The sequence below is a fragment of the Typopeltis vanoorti genome, chromosome 3 (assembly GCF_054136105.1).
Source record: "Typopeltis vanoorti isolate ZY-2024b chromosome 3, IOZ_Tvanoo_1.0, whole genome shotgun sequence".
NCBI classification, from domain to species: domain Eukaryota; kingdom Metazoa; phylum Arthropoda; class Arachnida; order Uropygi; family Thelyphonidae; genus Typopeltis; species Typopeltis vanoorti.
The window spans coordinates 97,580,701-97,603,981 of NC_143551.1; the positions used below are offsets into that span (position 1 = coordinate 97,580,701).

General features: G+C 35.1%; 1 protein-coding gene across 1 annotated transcript in view; it reads left to right on the plus strand.

The window, feature by feature from the left end:
- The window catches only part of LOC150108407 (reelin-like), a 920,570-nt gene that overhangs the window by 848,210 nt on the left and 49,079 nt on the right, over nt 1-23,281 (plus strand). Inside the window, exons 57-58 of the mRNA XM_090390755.1 lie at nt 422-578; nt 15,320-15,489. Of these exons, the coding sequence (XP_090246881.1) occupies nt 422-578; nt 15,320-15,489 (327 nt within the window). The remainder of the gene's footprint in view (nt 1-421; nt 579-15,319; nt 15,490-23,281) is intronic.

Consider the following 23,281-nt stretch of genomic DNA (forward strand, 5'->3'; position numbering starts at 1 on the left):
AATGAATCATTTGACACCTTGCGAGTCTGATGTTAATAATATTAACAACTGAGTAAAGAATTCATTACATAGTAAAGAATACATTAATTTTCATTTCAATAATCATAAAGAGTCAAGTAATGAGAAATAGATCACATATGGAAACAGAAAAAGTTCCCAACAAGAAGTAAAGAAAGGAGCACCCAAAAAATGAAACAATGATTATAAACAGCAAAGAAATCACTGGGGATGCTTTCATCCAGCTCTTGATATAAAAAAGAAACCATTGGTTTTGTTTCTTTTACATACATGTGATCATTAGTAAACTTACTTTTTTTTTCCTCAATGTTTTTCTTTTTTCACTTTGAAATAAACTTGTTTGAAATTCATGTGACTTAAGACCAGACTAATAATTTTTTATATATTGCTTTTCCTTTCTCAGGAATTTGGGAATTGGTACATAAAGCTTGTCTTCCTAGCAATGCTTTGGATCCTGACTGCTCTCCTTACCAGTTTTATCCTGCTTCAGAATATTCAGCTAATAATCATTTCAGATGGACTCGAATTACATTCTTACTTCCGGACAACACGTTCTCCAGGTAGGATAAATTAATGTTTATCCATTTTCATGCAAAAAAACTCAACTCAAATAAACAGTGAAGTATCTTATATAAATATTCAAAAATGTATTAAGCTTGCCATATTGTTATAGATGAGGTATTAGTGTACACATTCATTTGCAAACACTTGCACCTGAATAATCAGCTTTACCCTTGATCATATGACTTCTGCCAGATGAAAATATATCTAGTAAATGAGAGTTCAGAACTTTCCATCACTAACCAAAGCAATTTTCTTTCTTTCTTTCTTTCCCTGTTAATGTAATCTCTCTCAGGTGGAAGTCATGAAAGTCACAGATCTATTGAGTTAGAAGTGGTGATTTTAGGATCTGAAAGATAAGTTGTCGTTGAAAATAATTGGCAATATTTGATTCATTCTTACTGGATTACTATATTTATGAGTGCTTGTTTGTTTGCTTCTGAGAGCTGTCATTTTTATTGTGCATATACTGTATTGTATGTTACGGTCCCAATGCAAAGAACAGTGGTGAGAAATTTCAATATGTGATTTTTATTTGCTGATGCAGATGTGAAGTGTATTTGCTTTGTAAGATGAAAGATTTGTGAAAAGAGAATGAAATCGAATACATGTGTCAGAAGTGTTTTGAGAGCAAGTGCCAGAAGTGTGTGGAGAGTAAGAAGAATAACAGCAGAGAGTTAAATAACAAAAGATAAGAAAATGTGAGTACAAATGTTGGTAAGGTTGTAAGTAAAATTGCACCCTTTGAAGCAAGCAAGAAAGAATGCATGCAGTATAAGTGTTAGCAAGGATCAAATGGTGAAAAGGGAAGAATGACTTGATGGTAATGAGAGAGAGAGAGAGAGAGAGATAGTGCACTTATATAGAGTTCTTTATAGGATAAAAATGAGAAAGAATATTTGGAAAAATGCCTAGTGAGTGCTATATCAGGAATGAAAGAAGGAAGAGATGCAAGGAAAGAAACAACAGAGTATGAAGGAACAAAAAAGGGAGGATAAGGATAGTTTTGTATGGAGACTCCTTGATAAGATGAGTTCTTGAGAGAGCAGGACAAAATGGTGTTTCTCTGAGACAAAGATTAAAGATGTTAGTGATACTTTGAGGAATGCTGAGAAGGAAGGTGAAAGAGATGATTATATTGGTGGGTACAAATGATCTGGCATGTGACAAGTGTAGAATGCAGAAAGATATGAAAGTTCTGCTAGTGCAAGCAAATAAGAAGATTCAGAAAGTAAAGAAGTGTCTGCTGCCATTATGATAGAGGTGAGCTGAAAAGGGCATTGAATGACTCATTCCCATGAATGTGAATGATTCAATGGCCAGGTTGTATAGGAGGAATGGTGTGGATGAGTTCAATGGACAAGAGTTAGGCATCTTGGAGTTAGGCATCTTAAGAAAGCAGTGTCCTGTGAGAGTTCAGAAGTGCAGACTCAGGAAACTAGAGGTTGGGGGTGCTGACACAGGCATCTTAGAAGTGAGTGGAAAGATGATCACATGATGCTGAATGTAGCTTCCCAGATTCTTGACTTTAGTGGACTAATCAACACAAGATGTGAAGAAAGTTATGGAGTGAAAGGGTATTGCAGTTTTCCTTTCTTTTAGAGTTGCACAGTGATCAGCATTCATTTTAAAAATTTATGGAATTTACAACCGTGTTAAAAAAAAACTTTTTTATTATCCCGACGTTTTGATCTTCACATCAAGATCATCATCTGGAGCATACATCAATATACAAGACAAGCTGAGTTAGATTATTAACTGTAAGCTAAAGAAACAATGATTTGATCACATGTTATTCTACTGGCATGACCTCTAGTGAAAAAAAAAAATTTACATCAAGCTAAATTCTATTTACGACGACAGGAATAAACATTCTTTCAGATGGTTTTCCTTCAGAAACAATGATGTCCTATTTTTAGTATTACAATTCTTATTTTTGCTTTTAAGATACTTGATTTTCTACAGTCCTGTTTACAGTTGTTCTTAGTGAGGAACGTTCTGTGGGTTCGAATATATGCCTTCCATAGGTTTGGGATTTTTAGACCACCATTATTGTTCAGATTGGGGTGGTTGACAATAATCTCACATGCTTCCTTAAATTTCTGTTCATACCATGTTTTAGTGCTATGTAGACAGCTAGGGCTTTTCCAGTCAACTCTGTGTAAGGAATTCAGGGCATGATCAGAAAGGCCAGCTTCACCATAATTATTATATTTAATGTGTCGTTTATGTTCTTTTTGTCTGATAGGAATTGTGCGTCCTGTTTCTCCTATATATGGTATGTTGCAAGTACAATAAATCCGGTATACTCCAGGATGGACTAGTGGAGGGAGTGGGTCTTTGGATGAGTTGAATAAGCTTTTTAATTTTGCAGGTGGTTTAAAGGGTGGCTTTGAGGTTGTATTTTCGTAGTACTCTTTTGTCTAATGTTCCTTTAGGGAACTTGTAGGGAATGGTTATAGTTTTACTGTAGTCTGGTTTGTCTTTGTTTTTTATTGAGGTTTTGTAGAGAATTTTGTTAATAGTGTTTTGGCTGTATCTGTTTTTTTGAAAAGTATTAAAGATAATTTTAAATTTGTCTTTTAGTGTCTGTTCATTGGAACAGATCATCTACGCCCTGTTTTTTAGCGTGTTGATGACACCTAGTTTTTGTGTTGGGTGGTGGTAGGAGTTTATGTGTATATGTTGTCCCATATGTGTCGGTTTCCGGTAAATAAACAGTGAAGGAAAGATTGCCAGAGGAAAGACGTTGACAAGTGTATCCAGAAACGGAAGTATGTTGTGTTTTTCAATTTCAATTGTGAATTGTATGCGTTTGTGTTGTTTGTTTAGGTGGCTAAGGAATGTGTCTAATGTCTGGCGGCCATGGGATCACGAAAACATCATTAACGTATCTAAGCCAGACTTTGGGTTTTAAAGTTAATAATGTAACTCAGCTTGTCTTATATATTGAGGTATGCTCCAGATGATGATCTTGATGTGAAGATCGAAACATCGGGATAATAAAAAAAGGTTTTTTTAACACGGTTGTAAATTCCATAAATTTTTTAAATGAATGCTGATCACTGTGTAACTCTAAAAGAAAGGATTGCAATAATTCATGGAGATTCGACCCACAAGCGATGCAATTAATACGGTAAGCTGAAGATTTAAGTTTCAAATTTGATCAATTGACTGGCTTTTTTAAAACAGTGTAGGGACAGCAATATCACTCCTAATTGCATCAGGCTAAAGAGAAAATTCACCTCAACAAAAGCGCAATGAATATACCACCGTATGGAGAAAGCACTTCTCAGTGAGCAGATCCAAGCTATCAGAAAGAACCTAGCCGCTACACAAAACCAGCTACTAAAAGAAAAAACTGAACTTTCAAGCTACGTAAATGAAAAAAGGAAACCTAATTTCCAAATTCGAAAGACGAAAAGAACGACAAAACCAGCCGCCATAGTCAAAGTTTGCCACAGTGAACAACAATAACAACAACAACCAACCAGAAGCAAGAAACAACAGGAGCCGCCAATCACTCACAGGTATCGATAACATGGTCAACTTATCTAACCACGCTCTAAACAAAGATGAAATCTCTATACTTGACAAAGGTTTAAATTTTGCTATAGCACCGAAATCAATAAACAAACTTGAATTTATGTGTAATATTGAAAGAGGCCTAAGATTCATCCCTAATAACATAGCAGACAAAATACGTTTAGAAATTGCCAACACTTTAAATCATAACAAAACAATAACAAGCAACACGAATTAACAGCAATAAAATCACTTAAAACAAATCCGAACATAGTAATAACCAGAGCCGATAAAGGAAATGCCACCGTTATTTTAAACTGTACCACTTACGTAGAAAAAATGAATCTGCTGGTCTCTGACAATAACACATACAAATTAGTTAACTACAACCCACCCAACAGAATAAAACACAGGACAGAGAAACTACTTAAGTCAATTACCACTTGGCCCGAAGATACGGTAAAAAAACTATTTCTTCACTACGTGTGTGCTCCCCAAGAATTTACGGGCTACCAAAAATTCACAAAGAAAATACACACCGTTAACACCTATAGTTAAAGGAATTGATAGCCTGACATATCACTTAGCTAAAAAATTAGTGGCAACACTCAAGGAGTTGGTAGGTCATTCCCCCTCCTATATCAAAAACACACAACACTTCATAAACACCATCAAAGACATTACATTAGAAAAAGATGATTTATTAGTCAGTTTTGATGTCTCTGCCCTCTTCACGAATGTCCCAATCAATGACACAATCCTTTTCCTACAGAACTAATTCCCTCCAGATATCACGGCGCTCTTTGCGCATGTATTACGGTCGGGTCATTTTGTATGGCAAAACACCTTCTACTTACAAAAAGAAGGCACAGCCATGGGCTCGCCATTACCCTCCCCCATTGCTAACTTTTACATGGAACATTTTGAGCAACTTGCCTTAGGTTCTTCCCCTTTAAAACCCAAAGTCTGACTTAGATACGTTGACAATGTTTTTGTGATCTGATCCCATGGCCGCCAGACATTAGACACATTCCTTAGCCACCTAAACAAACAACACAAACACATACAATTGAAATTGAAAAACACAACATACTTCCGTTTCTGGATACACTTGTCACACATATTCCCTCTAGCAATCTTTCCTTCCCTGTTTACTGGAAACCTACACATACGGGACAATATATACACATAAACTCCTACCACCACCCAACACAAAAACTAGGTGTCATCAACACGTTAAAAAACAGAGCGCAGATGATCTGTTCCAACAAACAGGCACTAAAAGACGAATTTAAAATTATCTTTAATACTTTCCAAGAAAACGGATACAGCCAAAACACTATTAACAAAATTCTCTACAAAACCTCAATAAAAAACAAAGACAAACCAGACTACAGTAAAACTATAACCATTCCCTACAAGAAGGAACATCAGACAAAAGAGTACTACGAAAATACAACCTCAAAGCCACCTTTAAACAACCTGCAAAATTAAAAAGCTTACTCAACTCATCCAAAGACCCACTCCGTCCACTAGCCAACTCTGGAGTATACCATATATAAGGAGAAACAGGATGCACAATTCCTATCAGACAAAAAGAACATAAACGACACATTAAATATAATAATTATGGTGAAGCTGGCCTTTCTGATCATGCCCTGAATTCCTTACACAGAGTTGACTGGAAAAGTACTAGCTGTCTGCATAGCACTAAAACATGGTATGAACGGAAATTTAAGGAAGCATGTGAGATTATTATCAACCACCCCAATCTGAACAATAATGGTGGTCTAAAAATCCCAAACATATGGAAGGTATATATTCAAACCCACAGAATATTCCTCACTAAGAACAACTGTAAACAGGACTGTAGAAAATCCAGTATCTTAAAAGCAAAAATAAGAATTGTAATACTAAAAATAGGACATCATTGTTTCTGAAAGAAAACCATCTGAAAGAATGTCATTCCTGTCGTCGTAAATAGAATTTAGCTTGATGTAAATTTTTTTTTTTTCACTAGAGGTCATGCCAGTAGAATAACATGTGATCAAATCGTTGTTTCTTTAGCTTACAGTTAATAATCTAACTCAGCTTGTCTTGTATATTGATGTATGCTCCAGATAATGATCTTGATGTGAAGATCAAAACATGATAATAAAAAAGGTTTTTTTAACATGGTTGTAAATGCCATAAATTTTTAAAATGAAGGGTATTGCAGTTTATATATCTAATACCAGAAGTATCTGAAATATGGGAGAGGAGTTTTTGTCATTCATTAGTTCAACTTGACCAAAAGTTATAACTAATGCTATAACTGTGAGAGTTGGGGTAGACAACAAACTAATTGAAACTAAAAAGAATAGAGGTATATCATGAGGACAGGGACACAGAGGTCAGTTCATTTAAGGCTATCTGATATGAGATAGAGATCAACAGGATGAAATAGACTGCATAGTTCATTGCTGCTGCTAGCGGGTATAAGTGAGAATGAGGATGACATGCATTGGGAAATTAACACAATGTAATTATTGTGGGGACTTCAACTATATGGACATAGATTGGAAAGAAGAACAATCACAAGGAGAGAAAGAGATGGAATCTATATAGCTGGAAAGAGATAATTATCTGAGACAACTTATAAAAGAGAGGACTCAAGCTTCAAATGGGCTGGATCTGGTGATGGCACAAGGTCTTGATCTGGAAGACTGCCAGACATGCAGAATTTTCAGTTAAAAAGTAGATGGTTAGTGTGTCCTTTCTCTAGCCAAGAGGCCGTAGGTTCGAATCCCACCATGAGCATGGATGTTTGTGATTGTCCTACAAACTTTGTGAGGAAAGGGAATCTGCGACCCTACCATTTATTCTAGCAGAAGACATCATTGCCAAAACCATGCGAGGTACGGCATCTACCAATGTCAAATGTAAAAAAAAAATTGTAAAATTACAAAATAGATGATTATAACAAACTGAGGAGCAAGTTTAAAGCAGCATAACATAAGAATTTGTAGGAAAAGATGTTGCAGCAATATCAAGTAGAATGATGTGGGCAGATATCAGAATGGGAAACTGGAAATAAGAATTTTTTGTGCCTATGGTCCTGCACAAGGATCTGCTAAGGAAGAAGTGGAGGAATTTTTCAAAGCCTTAAATAAAGTAGCTAACACAGAATAGTAGTGAAAACATATTAATAATGCATATCAATACTTGAAGTAAAAAAAGTCATTAAGAACTTGAACAACAAAAAAGAAAAAGTTGGTCCTTGTTGGAGATCTGAACAATACAGTAGGAAATGATTACCAGACATATAGAAATGTTTGGAGAAAATTGCAGAACTAATAATAATGTAAGTACCTGCTAGATTTATGTTCAGGACATGGACTGGTTATTACTAACACAATGTTCCAACATAAAAATGTGCACTAATTCAGATGGAGAGAAGATGCAAGAAATAAGCACAAAGTCTCATTGACTATGTTATAGTTGTTATTGTTATTATTATTATTATTAAATTAAGGGGATAATAAATCCCTCATTATTTCAAAGTCAAATAAGAAACTCGAAGATCGAAATTTAAGAGTTTCATGCCAAAGAACGTTTGGCGAGTCCAGGCGTAAGTCATCACCTGGTAGTACAACACTAGGGCAACTCGGAGCAAAGGTGGAGTAAGTTTTGATCACTGTCCTTAATATTTTCTCACAATATAAAAGCAGATCCTAGGAGATGTATTACTGTTTTACATTATGAGTGAAGGTTTACCCAGACCGGTTTCCCTTTGTTTAAGTGTGGGGATACCTTTCCAAAAACTCGTAAAATCCCCCAGATCACCTAATAATGAGCGACCCGCAGGATCAGAAAGTCAGAAACTCAGTTGGCTCTACACCATGGCAGGCTCCTCCACCACCAAGCAGAACTGCTCATTTTCTCATCTGGAAGACTTCCAGATGAGCAAATGAGCATTGCCATTCATTCCCCACCACACAGGCGCCCTGGGTGACAGCAACAGCCAAGCCTCAGTTAAAACTTCACGGGCTATAGCATTGCCATTCATCACCCAAGCTTCCAACCGGTTTCGACCTTTATTGAGGTCTCATCAATGAGTAGGTAGACCTGGATAATACCAAGGTTTAAGTGACCAGAACTTGCTAGAAAGGTGTACCCATATATTATTACTACAATCAAGAGCCAAGAGGCTATTTTTTATGGCGACATAAATTAAATTAAGGGGATAATAAATCCCTCATTATTTCAAAGCCGAATAAGAAACTCAAAGATCGAAATCTAAGAGTTTCATGCCGAAGAAAAACTTAGGCGAGTCCAAGCGTAAGTCAACACACCTGGTAATACAACACTAGCGCAACTCAGAGCAAAGGTGGAGTAAGTTTCGATCACTGTCCTTAATATTTTCTCACAATGTAAAATGCAGCTCCCAGGAGATGTATTGCTGTTTTACATTATGAGTGAAGGTCACTACCCAGACCGGTTTCGACCTTTATTGAGGTCTCATCAGTGAGTAGGTAGACCTGGATAATACCAAGGTTTAAATGAACAGAACTTACATACTTTACTATACGAATTGCTAGAAAGGTATACCCATATATTATTACTACAATCAAGAGCCGAGAGGCTATTTTTTTCGGCGATGTAAATTAAATTAAGTGGATAATAAATCCCTCATATATGGGTACACCTTTCTGGCAATTCATATAGTAAAGTATGTAAGTTCTGTTCACTTAAACCTTGGTATTATCCAGGTCTACCTACTCACTGATGAGACCTTAATAAAGGTCGAAACCGGTCTGGGTAGTGACCTTCACTCATAATGTAAAACAGTAATACATCTCCTAGGAGCTGCATTTTACATTGTGAGAAAATATTAAGGACAGTGATCGAAACTTACTCCAACTTTGCTCCGAGTTGCTCTAGTGTTGTACTATCAGGTGTTGACTTACATTTGGACTCGCTGAACGTTTTTCGGCATGAAACCCTTAGATTTCAATCTTCGAGTTTCTTATTCCGCTTTGAAATAATGAGGGATTTATTATCCCCTTAATTTAATTTACGTCACTGAAAAAAATAGGCTCTTGCTTGTGTTATTATTATTATTATTCAGGCCTCCATGGAATCAAGAGCCTCATCATGGGAGGGCCTTCTTCAGAAACACAAAGTCTATCATACCACTCCTTGAACTCATTGACCATTCTTGCTCTCACCACTCTCTCAGGCAATACATTCCACAGTTCAACCACCCTCCACGCAAAGAAACCACTCCTCAAAACATAGGTTCCACCGAGAGTTGATAGCAATGTTTTCCAACTGGTTCAGGACACAAGAATATACAGAGAATTTGAAATTAGAAGTGATCACCATTTAGTGTTGAGCAGAATAAAATTGAATTTCATATTGAAAAGAAGAGTGTATAAGACAAATCAAAGTTGAGCAGCTTTCAGAGATAAACTGTAGACTCAAATATACATACATTATTCAAGAAAAAATGAGTTTGAAAAAAAAAAAAAACTTAGAGATTAAATGGCAAACACTTGAAGAAAACATTGATTGATTCAGCCAGAGAGGCAAGTAGCAGAGTTGTCTGTAAGGATAGAAAAATCAGACCTCCATGATGGACTCAGGAAGTTAAAAAGGAAAAGATGAAAGCATACTGAAAGTTTATGGCAAGTAAATCAGCTTGTGGTGGGTATTTTATTGTTGTGGATGTTTTGACAATTGGTGGTGCAATTTTTAAAACTCTATACGGCATGGGTATTTTTCCAAGGATTGGTTCGTATTATTTAGGTGTGATACCATGAGTTCTGTATCTGGCAGTTCCGAAGAACGTAAACGTTCAAGCCCACATGAGAGTGAATTGACTACCTGTGCCGGTGAACACGAAAAACAAAGTGGCTCAGCTGGAACTAATATATGCGATGACCAAACTCGACGATCAACGAGGAGGAAAAAACCGAGAATAAGTTAATGTGAAGTTAATGTTCGATGTTGAGGTGCTTGGTTTAGGTAATCCTGCTTTGAAAAACCGTCAAGTTTTTTTTGAACTTTTTAATTCTGCTATTTTTATATAATTAAATCCCTAAAATTACGAAAATGTGTGTAATAAAACTGCCGCAGAAAGTCACGGCACATGACAAAAGAACCAATTACAGTGCGATTGATGTGATCACGTCCTAATCATTCGCCGAACATGTTTTATGAGCGGTGACTCATTTATGTTGGCTAAATTACTACATGGGACCGTCCGTAGGGTACACTCCCTACAAGGATGCTAACGGACCACTGTGAAGAACAATGGACAAATCAGTGGAAGAGGATTTGTATCCCAACAGTGAAATGTGCGGAAGAATCTTCAGAGGAGCAGACCTCTATAAACAACCCGGGCTCAGCTGGCTCCGGCTGTCAGTACCCGGTTAGGGCCCCTACCTAGGGTTACAAGGAAAAATAAAGGATTCAATCCTCTGGCAAAGGGAAGCAGCTTTGTCAGTACTGACACAAGGTTGAAGTCTCGTGATGACGGTAAAGCTTGTGATTAGAAAATTGCAGATGGCAATACAGTTTATTGTGTACGTCTGTAATACTGCAGAGCAGAAAGCAAATGAAGAAACTACTGCTCTATTCTCTCTCCAGACTAACCACCATGGCGAGCAAATCTACACAAATGGCCCCGAGTTATCAGCGTCCCTTAAATGGGACAGGGGTGCGAAGAATCTCCGGGCTCAACATGGTGCGCTCAGTAAAACTAGGAACCTGGAATGTCAGAACCTTGTATGAAACAGTTAAGCTAAGAAATGCTTCATACAAGGTTCTGACATTCCAGGTTCCTAGTTCTTATAGACTTGAAATTGGAATTTTAGGAATGAGTGAAGTTAGGTGGCCAGGATCAGGCAAAACTCAAGTCAATGACATGACAATGTATCACTCTGGAAATTGTGAAAACAACCATCAAAACGGAGTTGGAATAATAATAAACAAAGAGATCAATAAGTCACTGTTGAGCTTCATCCCTTACTCAGATAGGATGATTTTATTAAAACTGAAAGGACAACCACTAGATGTTAATCTTATACAAGTCTATGCCCCTACTGCTGACAAGAGTGATACCGAGATTGAAGAATTTTATGATCAATTAAAAGAACTAATGAAAAATACAAAAAAGCATGATATTAACATAATCATGGGTGATTTCAATGCTAAAGTTGGGAAAGTTAGAAGTGGAGATGTAGTTGGCAAACATGGACTGGGCACAAGAAATGAGAGAGATGACCGTCTTTTTCAATTCTGCCAGGAAGAGGAGCTAATAATCACAAACACATGGTTTAAGCTACCACCTCGAAGATTGTACACTTGGCGATCACCACAAGATAATAATGGGAATATAGTCAGAAACCAAATTGATTACTTACTAATTAATCAACGATTTTTTATAAAGAGTACAAAAACCTATCCTAGTGCAGATATTGCTTCTGATCATAACCTACTGGTGGCAGAGTTACAAGTCAGAGTGAAAGCTATGCTTAAGAAACATCAGCAAAAAAGGTTTGATTTGGGAAAATTAAAAAACACAGAGATAAGAAGCAAAGTGAGTCAAGATGATCTGAATCAAGAGCTAGCACTATCAAGAATGATGACATCATGAGGGTTGATGAATCGTGGGACAAATTGAAATCTGTCTTCATAGAGAAATGTACCAATACCTTATGTCCTAATAAAGCAGTAAAAAAGAAAGATTGGATGACTGATGAAATTCTTTCTCTCATGGATCAACGCAGATCACATAAAAATCATAATCCAACAAAATATACAGAGGTTCAGAAAATTATTAAACACAAGATCAAAAAAGCAAAAGAAATCTGGATGAATGAAAAATGTAAAGAAATAGAAATTCTACAGGAAAAACATGACAATTTTAATCTACACAAAAAGATGAAAGAGACCTCAGGTATATATAAGAAAAAACAATTCTGTATCCTTCGAAACAAAAAGGGAGAAATTATATCCAAAAAGGATGACAAAATACAAGAATGGGTGAAATATATAGAAGAACTCTTTACTGATGACAGACAGAACCCAGAAAATACTTATGAACATATGGAAGGTCCATGCATTCTAAAATCAGAGGTAGAATGTGCATTGAACTCAGCTAAAAATGGTAAAGCCCTAGGACCAGATAGAATACTGGCAGAAATAGTAAAGTTATTAGAAGGTGACAACATTAACATATTAGTAAAGCTATTTAATAAGATCTACGATACAGGCATAATCCCTCAAGACTGGTTACAGTCGACCTTCATCATGCTACCTAAAAAAGTAAATGCGAAAACTTGCAATGACTATAGAATGATCAGCCTAATGAGTCACGTTCTCAAAATGTTTCTGAAAATAATTCAAAAAAGAATATACAGAAAATGTGAAGACACCATCAGTGATACCCAATTCGGCTTTAGAAACGGCTTGGGAACAAGAGAGGCCCTTTTCTGTTCTCAGATCTTATTTCAAAAATGTATTGACCAAAACAAGGTAATATTCTTTTGCTTCATCGACTTCAAGAAAGCATTTGACAAAGTCTAACATGCTAAAATGATTGTACTATTAAAAAGAATTGGATTAGATGGTAAAGACATCAGGATCATTGAAAACTTATATTGGAACCAAAAGGCATCTGTTCAAGTTGATGACATTATTACAGACTCCATTAACATCAAACGAGGAGTAAGGCAAGGATGTGTGCTGTCACCTCTTCTTTTTAACATCTACTCAGAAGCCATATTTCAAAAAGTCTTGGAAGGAAGAAAGGAAGGGATTAGTGTTACTGATGATGAAATCATCAGTAACATCCGATATGCCGATGATACAGCTCTTCTGGCTGACAATATTCAGGATCTTCAAAATCTTTTGGAGCTAATAAATGCAGAGAGTGAAAAAATGGGATTAAAAATAAATATCACCAAAACTAAATTCATGGTCATAAGTAAGAAACCAATTCTTAATTTAGCACTTTCTTTAAATAGGAAACAAATAGAAAGAGTGGCGAAGTTTAAATATCTCGGATGCTGGTTAAATGAAGATTGCAATCCAGAAATGGAAATAAAAGTTAGAATTGAAATGGCAAGAAAAAATTTTCTCTTGATGAAATCAACACTGTGTAACCACAGTTTAAACTTAGAGCACGCATGGTTAAATGCTATGTATGGTCTGTACTGCTGTACAGTGCAGAAACTTGGACCTTGAAGACAACATCAATAAAAAGACTTGAAGCCTTTGAGATGTGGTTATACAGACGAATGTTAAAAATCCCATGGACAGCAAAAATGTCCAATCAGGAAATACTGAAACAAATGGGGAAATCACGTGAACTTTTAGATACCATAAAAAGAAGGAAAACTGCATATCTTGGTCACCTACTTCGTAATGAAAAATATGAGATACTTCAATTGATTATAAAAGGGAAGATAAATGGAAGAAGAGGACAAGGAAGACGAAGAAAATCTTGGCTGGCAGATATCAGACAGTGGACTGGTATGAACTCTGAGAGACTGCTCAGAATAGCTGAGAATCGCTTAAAATTTGCCAAGGTGGTCGCCGACCTCCGATAGGAGATGGCACTCAAAGAAGAAGAAATCAGCTTGTGCTTTTAGAGAATAACAGAGAGAAATGTAAGAAAGTGAAGCACTGTGTAAAACTAACCAAGCAAAAGTGGTGGGAAGACTGGTAAAAATATAGAAATAAACATCAGGAAGATGACAGAATATTTTGGAGGTGATTGTAAAAGCTTATAAATGGAGGAAAGAGTAGTGAAAAAGGAATCAAAGATGACAATGGTGACATGAAAACTGAGATAAAGATATTCTAAATATCTGGAGTAATTACTTTGAAAAATTGCTAAAGGAAAAAAGCAGTGACAGAATAGTAGTAGAAAACATATTAATAATGCATATCAATACTTGAAGTAAAAAAAGTCATTAAGAACTTGAAATGTGGGAAGGTAGCTGGAGTTGATAATATTCAACCAGAAAATACAGAGGTATAAAAGTTTTAAAGTGGCTACACTGCATAATTCAGAAGGCCTGGTCAGAAGTTTAATTCCAAATGATTGGAGTAGAGCTCTCATAGTACCCATCTATAAAATGGGAAATAAAACTGAATGTGGGAATTGCAGAGGAATTTCCTTAAGGGGGTGGGGAGTATTCCTATAAGATTTATGCAAGTATACTTGAGAAATAGCTGATAAAAACTGTGGAAGGGAAACGTGGAGATAAGCTGGATTTGAGGTTTTCAGGATCAGATTTTCTTTGTTTTGTTTGTCAGATTTTCAGGATCAGATTGTTTTGTTGATCTGGAAAAGCATTTGACAAGGTGAAGAGAAAAGCTGTTTAAAACAGCTTATTGAGGAGCACATTGACATGCAAGGCTAAGGAGGTTATTATTCTCCTTTAAAAAGCTTAATAAGACCACATCTGGACTACTGCATGCAGATCTTGTCTCATGGATTCATAGCGATGAAGATATGGTAGATGGAGAGGATCCAGAGGCAAGTGACCAAATTTTAGAATGGCTTTGGAATGAGGATAATTGAAAGTCTCTGAACTTCAAAGACTAGTTGATAGGCAAGAAACAGGGGAAATGATACAAACATATAATTATTAAAGGTATTTTATACGACTGATACCAAAGACTTATTTTCAATACACTTGTCAGGAAGGGAGGGAGAGAGAGAGAGAAAGAGAGAGAAAACAAGGGGTCATAACCTGGAAGTTATATAAGGGTGTGGTTGACTAGAGGACTAGGTAGAATGTTTATCTGAAGTGGTTGTTAAAAGCATTGTCAGGGAATAAGTTCAAGGAGAAGTATGATAAGCATTGTATGAATAGTGGTTAGTGTGGATCTCCTGTGATGAAGCTTTATCTCCATGAAGATGGATTTAAAGACTCAGCAAATAATAATATTTGATGAGTTATATTATTATTTAATAATCAAATAATAATAGTTTTGCTCCAGAAATGCAGTTATTCTGTATACTAATGAATCAGTCCATGGCCAATCAGTATAAAATATAATCAGCATAAAATACTGATAACACTAATAAATAATAATCCAACCCAGTCCTGAGACCAAAAATTTTGTTTTTCTACTATTTTTACCATTTTATGACATTTCTAAAGATTACCTTCCTTTTTTTTTATTTGCTTATACTTTACACTTTTTCTTTTAGTAATACGCAATTTAGATGGATACAGACAACACCTGATCCATTCCATCAGACTCTTTCTACTCCATCATGGGCTCTCGATGATGTATACATTGGAGAAGCATGTCCTCATCTTTGTAGGGGAAGAGGAATCTGTATAAAGGGTGCCTGTCATTGTGATGATGGGTTTTCTGGTAAATATTTTATTTATTTATTTATTATTATTATTATTATTATTATCATCCTCCTCATCATAATGCTAAATATGGATATAGCCCTTATAATCGGTTCCGGTCTCATTTTTAATCTAATAGCCTCGTTTCTGGTCTACTCAGCCTTCTCATCCCATTGGTATAAATTTCTTATACTTAAATCATTTAATAGTCTTACTTTGTAATTAGAATTTTGTTTCTCTAGTTTATTTTTTTGTAAACAGTTTGGTGGGAACCTTAATTTTGCCTGTACTAAATAATAATCTGTATCTATTTCTAGTCCTCTCCTAACTTTACTAGGAAGAAGTTTGCTGCCTTTTCATTTGCTATATAAAGTAGTATATTATTGATTTTTATCCTCTTGCAAACTATATATATTTATGTATATTTTTATGTTTATAGTATTATTATTACAATTGGACCCACATGGAGTCATCAAGGGAGGTCCACATCTAACTGCCACACTATCCATCACACATCTTAAATTCATTCATTATCACTGCACTTACCTGTTTCACCCTATGAAAATAATTCTTCTCATCACTCCATTTTCTGGCTGCATGCTTATACAACTTTCAGGGATGTTCTGTGATTTTTATTTCAGCTTGTTCTTCCACCTTTGGAAGATCACAGCAGTATCTATCTACTAAGTTCTCCTCAATAATTTATATCTCAATCAAGTCATCACTTTTCTTTGATTCGTTATGCTCTGTAGATTACATTATTTCATCCTATCCTTTAAAACTTAGTTTTTTCATCCTACAGAACAAGCAAGCTAATTTACAGTTTACAAACTTAATTGTGTTAATTGCCTAATATACACTTCATGTATCTCAAACCATATTTGCTTTGGCCAAAACTATAGTTGACTCCCAATATAACAAACCTATAAGAAACAAGAATAGTTTCTTATAGTGAATTCCTATAGTGAATTTTCTTTAGAATTGTGCTTATGGGGCTTAATTTAAAAACCGATTTTGTTATTCTGTCAAAAGCCTTTGCAAAGTCTAGGAGTGCCTTTTTCTTTATCCTTTACTGTTACCTTATAAAATATAACTAGATTACTACAACAATATCCCTTTTTCATAAAGCCATGCTGGTCATTATTGAGAATCTAGTCATCATCCAGCCCACTCTTCTATCCTTAAGTATTCCAATTGCAAAATTTTCATTAAATAACTAAGTCAAGAGCACAATTAATTCTCCAGTACATTCCTGAAATTTATGGTGAAATATCATCCTGTTCCAATGCGTTATTAATATCCAGAGTACTCAAGATTCGAACACCTTCAGCTCAGCCACTTTCATACTGTTGTATTTTCTTTGATGATAACATCATCTTCATCTACATTACATAATAATAGTGCTCACAAAGTGAACACTATTATTATGTGAAGCCTCCATTGCAAAGACTTATTTCAGGTGCCCATATTAACCATTATTCACACAATGCCAGCCATAAATCTCCATGAACTCATTCACTGAGAGAGTACTCGCAACTGCCTCTAACAGCCCATTCCAGACATTTGTCACCCTACAAACAAAAAAAAAATCTAGTCCTCACACCCTTGCTAATTACATTCCTTTGTCCTATCCTGTCCTGTCATGTCATATATTCAATTTCTTCACCATCTGTTCTATTAAATTCCTTTGGAAACTGATATGATTTTATTATATCTCCTCTTTTCTACATATCAACTCACTTATTAATCTGGTTAAAAATAAATCAGTTGATGAAAGACTGGATACTCCTGAGAAAAATTAGGGCAATGAACAGAAGGCATCAAGAGCAGAATCACTAAAAATGAAAATATCTGAAGAAAGGAAGATCATACCTCATGCATGACACTGATGTGCTATAGGTTCTTGTACCTCTCGTGTGTGGGATAAATATCAAAAATAAAAAATGTATATATATACTAGAGGGCTCTGCCCCCCTGATGCCTATGGTGCCCCCCCCCCCAAGTTCCAGACTGGTAGGCCGGTTCTCCTTGAATTCTGATTACTCGAAATTTGAAAACTGGATAGGGGTCCCCCCCCCCCCGGCGCCAACCCAATCAGGATGAAACACCCTTATAAATTGATCACTGAATACCTCAAACATGTCTTCTGCAGCAGTTACCATTCTACCATTTTCATCCATTACCATCATCTTACAATATGATCATTCTTCCTTCTATTTGCCACATATCTAAAAAAAACTCTGGGGTTTTTCTTCACCTGATTTGCCAATTTCTGCTCATACTGCACTTTTGTTTTCCTTACTAACTGAGTCACTCTCCTGGCTTGTTCTTTTTACTCTTCATGTTACTGATTATTTCAATAGAAAAAGTCATTGTACTGCCTCCAAACTACCTTCTTCTTCTGAATTTCATGCTTAAGTTCCTCATTCATCCATTTTATACCTACTTTATTCAGCCTTTTAGCCTTTGAAATACATTTACACATTGATGTTGTTATGTATTTCTTTGTCAGTTCCCAAGCAGCATTTATTTCCTTACCACTCAACTCCTTATTACATGCTATAGTTCCAAGCTGTCTCCTAAGCTTGTCATTATCACCAGCCTTATAATTCCACATATATCCTTTCCTCACAGAAGTCTGCATATGACTAAACACAACCCAGGTAATCACTGTCACCAACTGGAGGAAAGTGTGAAAACTCCCACTCACAATTACATTCTCTGATGAAATGATCAGATCTAAAACTCTCAATCCTTGCGTGCTCTCCTTTACGTGCTGCCTGAGATAGTTATCTGTCAAGAACTCGAGAAATTCATTTTCCTTATTCTGAAGTGCTATCTCTTCATTCCAATCTATACTGCCATAACTAAAATTTCATAATAATTACTCTTACTCTTCTTCCTTCTTGGATTAGTGTTCACTAATCCAAGTTGTTTATACATTTCTGGACCTATAGTGACATCCAACTAAATATGTCTTCCTGTCAACCTACATGTTACACCACACTGCTTTATAACCATTGCCACTATTTCCCTCTTCTGTGTCTACCTTATGTTGGCATAATTCCCCTGCTATCATTACCCACACTCTCCCTCCTTTTTTGTCCTTTCCTTTTTATCCTCTTAAAAAATACTGTATCCTTCCATTTCTATTCCTGCTAGAATATCATCTTCGTTCATCCATGTTTTACTCATACCAATGATTTTGGGGTAAATAAACTCAATCAGCAAAACCACAACTCCCTTATTTCTGATACTTCTGGCATTTGTAAACAAACACATTAATTCATTTTTAGGTCTATAACCAGTCCTATCTGAACTACTTGTTGGTCATGTTTCCTCCACCACATCTGTGCTTTATCACCACCTACAACATATATCTGCTCAGTCTTAATTTCCTCACCCATATTGCAATATCCTCCATCTTCATATGCACATTTTTTTTGTATATCATTTAGACGAAAACTTTTTTCTGCATATCAACTTATAAATCTGGTTAAAACTAAAGCAGTTGATGAAAGACTAGATACTGCTGAGAAAAATTAGGGCAATGAACAGAAAGCATAGATAGCAGAATCATTAAAAATGAAAATATTAGAAAGGAACCATAGTATCATCATCATACCTCATGGACAACACTGATGCATGCATGCACTCGAAATCAAAGTATTATAATGATTGAATTAGAGAGACTTCTTTCTACATGGATTGAAGATTGTAGCCAAAAAAAGGATCCCACTAAGCACTGACCTTATTAAATCAAAAGCATTGTCTCTTTAGTGTTATAGATTCTCATACCTCTCGTGTGTGGGATAAATATCAAAAGAAATATATATATATATATATATATATATATATATATATATATATATATTATACACACACACACACACACACAGCAATCCCTTGATTGATGCATCTCTGATTAGTGCATTTTCGATTAGCGCAACATTTTTTTTCTATACCCAAATTCGATTAGTGTGCCTATATACATCTTAAAAAGAAATGTTACAGATTTTAAAATTTTTCTATCTATACAATTTTATGGCTAACTATTTTAAAAAATCACTCACCAGGATGAAATAATTTAGTTACCAATTTAAAACATTTTACAAAGTTATTTGTTAATGTCATACTACACTATTTCTATGTACACTATGTTCCAAATTTACCACTAAAATTTATGTTGTCTGCTAATTACATAGCATTTTGATGATCATATCTCGTGTCTCCCTTGCAATGTTTTCCTTACTCTTTTTTTTTTCAAGTATTTTCCCCCTCTTTCATCATGAATAAAAGAATTAATGAGCAAAAAAGTGGAAGTGTCAAAAAGATTTGAAAAGTAATCTCACTGGAAGGAAAACTTGAAATAATAAAGAAAATTGAATAAGGTGAGTCCAGAGCAAAGATAGGACACAAACACAAAAATGGGTGAATCAACTATAAGAGCAATTTTAAGCAAACCTGCCAAATACAAAGAGAAAGGTAATGCTGCTTCAAGTTCATCATGCATGCACTCGAAATCAAAGTATTATAATGATTGAATTAGAGAGACTTCTTTCTACGTGGATTGAAGATTGTAGCCAAAAAAGGATCCCACTAAGGACTGGCCTTATTAAATCAAAAGCATTAAGTCTCTTTGCAACCTTGAAAGAAAGGGCTATCAATAATGGAAAACAAGAATTCCACACTAGTGCTGGGTGGTTTGAGTGTTTCAAAAAGAGAAATAGCCTACATAATGTTCTAATCACAGGTGAAGTTGCAAGTGCAAATAAGGAGGTGGCTGCAAATTATCCAGAGATTTTGAATAAAATTGTGGAAGAAGGGGGCTATTGTGACCAACAAATATTTAATGTCAATGAAACCAGCCTCTTTTGGAAGTGAATGCCTTCCACGACTTTTCTGGCCAAATCAAAGAAATCTCAGCCTGTTTATATATGTTTATCACAAAGTTGAATAAAATTACTGCTAGCAATATGCGAGCTGTTTAGAAACACATTCTTCCACATTGTGCAAATGATTTTAGAGGCTTTTCAAATGAATCAAACTTAATTAAATCTCATTCTGAGAAATTGAGTGATTCCGACCTGCTAAATTTAGATGCACAGTGGGAAGATCCTGAAGAATATGAAGAAAATTGAATCACTGACAAGCCCAAAGAGATTTCACAGAAACAATTTGAAAATATTTTTCATACAATCGAAGTTTTTAAGCATCAATGCTTAGAGATCGACCCTGAAAGAGAGAAGCAGTAAAATTTGCAGAAGTAGTAGAAGAGGCAATAGAGCTATACTGTCAGTTGTATGAAAAAAAACAAAAAAAAAACAGAATGCCTGCCAAACTACATTAGCTCAATTCTTTGTTAAGAAGTAGAATAATAAATTTAGATTCTGAATATGTTTTATTGTCTTTCAGCTTCATGGTTTTCCTTTAACTAGGCCCTGAGATATACCCTAATTCTTTTATAAAAAAAATTAAGGGTCTAAAAAGAAATTTGAGGAATGAATTATACTTTTTCCCATAGGTTATTATATTCGATTAGTGCATTTTCAATTAATGCACCTGTTTTAAAGAATGCATTAGGCACATTAATTGAGGGATTGCTATATATCATCAGCATCGAAGAAGTATGCTCATTTGTAAGAACACTGTTGATAGGAAGTTAGTAATGATGTAAACTTAAATATGTAATTTTTAAAAATTTTTACACTTTGAAATATTTATCATAAAATAACTAATACTCTTATAGAAGCAATACCTACATCTTTAAGAACACCTCTCAAAATTTTATTTGCAAACGTTCACTTTTAATCTATTGGTCAGTCTTCAAATGAACTGCATCTTATTTTTGATATCAATGTCACCCACAAAAGGTTGATAACCTATAGCGCATATATTACTGTAATTAACAGCTTTAATGGAACATATATACTAGACATATTAAAGTAAGTTTCATGGCTTACACTGTAACAAAAAGTATATAAAATTTATTCAAAAACTCCAATATATTTCATCTAATGTTATGTTGGACAAAATCATCATTATTATTATTATTATTATTGTTCCGGGAAACTCCAAGGAGTCGACAGACTCATCGAGGGAGGCCCCAACATCATGTCAAGAACAACTATTCAACATTCGCACAGTATCTATCATACCTTGCCTTGAACTCATTCACGGTCGTAGCACCCACAACAGACTCTGGAAGCTTATTCCACTCATTTACCACTCTCGAAGTAAAGAACCTAGCTCTAACACCCTTGTCAACCACGCTCTTGCCCAGCTTCCATGCATGGCCCCTAGTCCTCCCACAAGTCCAAAGAGTGATTCCGACCTGCTAAATTTAGATGCACAGTGGGAAGATCCTGAAGAATATGAAGAAAATTGAATCACTGTTAACTACATTAAAAAGATTAATCAGAATAATGAGTCATAAATCATGCATATATTAGCTCAAGCCTCAGTAGCAGCTGAAGTATATGGTATTGCATTATTAGAGTTCAAAAGAACAATTGTAACAAGTTGCATAGATTAAAAAAAAAAAAAAAAAAAAAAAAATCAGACTCCATGCCAATATCCAAGTGTTGGGGAGTGATCACTATTAATTGTTCCTAAGTTGTTGTTTTTTTAAAATTCATAATTATTTAAATTTTTTTTAATCAATGCAACTTTCTACAATTGTTCCTTTAAACTCCAATAGTGTAATAATATATATTTCAGCTGTGACCAAGACCTCAGCTAATATATGCATCATTTATGACTCATTATTTTGATTCATCTTTTTAATGTAGTTAACAGTCTATCTCCCTGACGATGCTCACGATGAGTCTGTTGACTCCATGGAGGCTACCAAATAATAATGATATTGGAGTTTTTGAATAAATACTATATAATTTTTGTTACATTACTGTAGGGAGGTCAAGAGTTAGATTATCCAGAAACCCTGTCCTAGAGACCAAACACAGAACTTTCCAAGCCATCTGTGGGCCTCTGATAAGCAGAGTGGTAGTCTCACAAGGGGCAAAAGAAATGTTTACCACTTACAGATACTCACAAACTTCCATGCCAGAGTGTGCTTTGTGCGTTTTTCAAATCCCTAGCCTGCTGGCAGGGATACTATTTACTTGGCATACCAAATGTATTCATTTAGTGAAATCAATCTCAGGCTGTTTGTGAAGCAGCCATGCTCCATCATGAATAAATGGAAGCCCTAGAAGGTGGCTTTGTGTTAAATATCTTCAAAAGCTATCTCCGACACTATTCACAGATATCAACTCATGAAGCAATATGCTTTTTCTGCTGACATTACCATTGTACTGACATAACAATCTTGAAATTGAAATTGTTCTTCTAAGAGATGTAGTCTTTTGGTTTGTTTGTAATAAATATTTCCAAATATAAAAATAAATAATGATATATTATTATATATAATTTTTTTGGTTTTGGAATGTTTTTTTTTTCTTAATTAACATTTATTTATGTGTTAGAACTGTTGGTCTCACATTCTACTGTTCTTAAGTAAAAAGATCTGATTATTAAAAATAATGTATTTTATGATATATATTACTAATTTATGCAAACTGATACCTAGTATTATTTTATTGATGACCTTGCATAAACTAAAACTAGTATAGTACCAATACAGTTTTATTTTTTACTATCTGTTTTATGATTTTACTATCTATCTCAAAGGAACATTATAAGGTTTATATTCATGGACTGATTGCATAACTATAAAGGTTATGTATGCGTGCGTAGCATTTATATATATATATATATTGACTGAGGCTTATAAAAATCTAAGGCATATA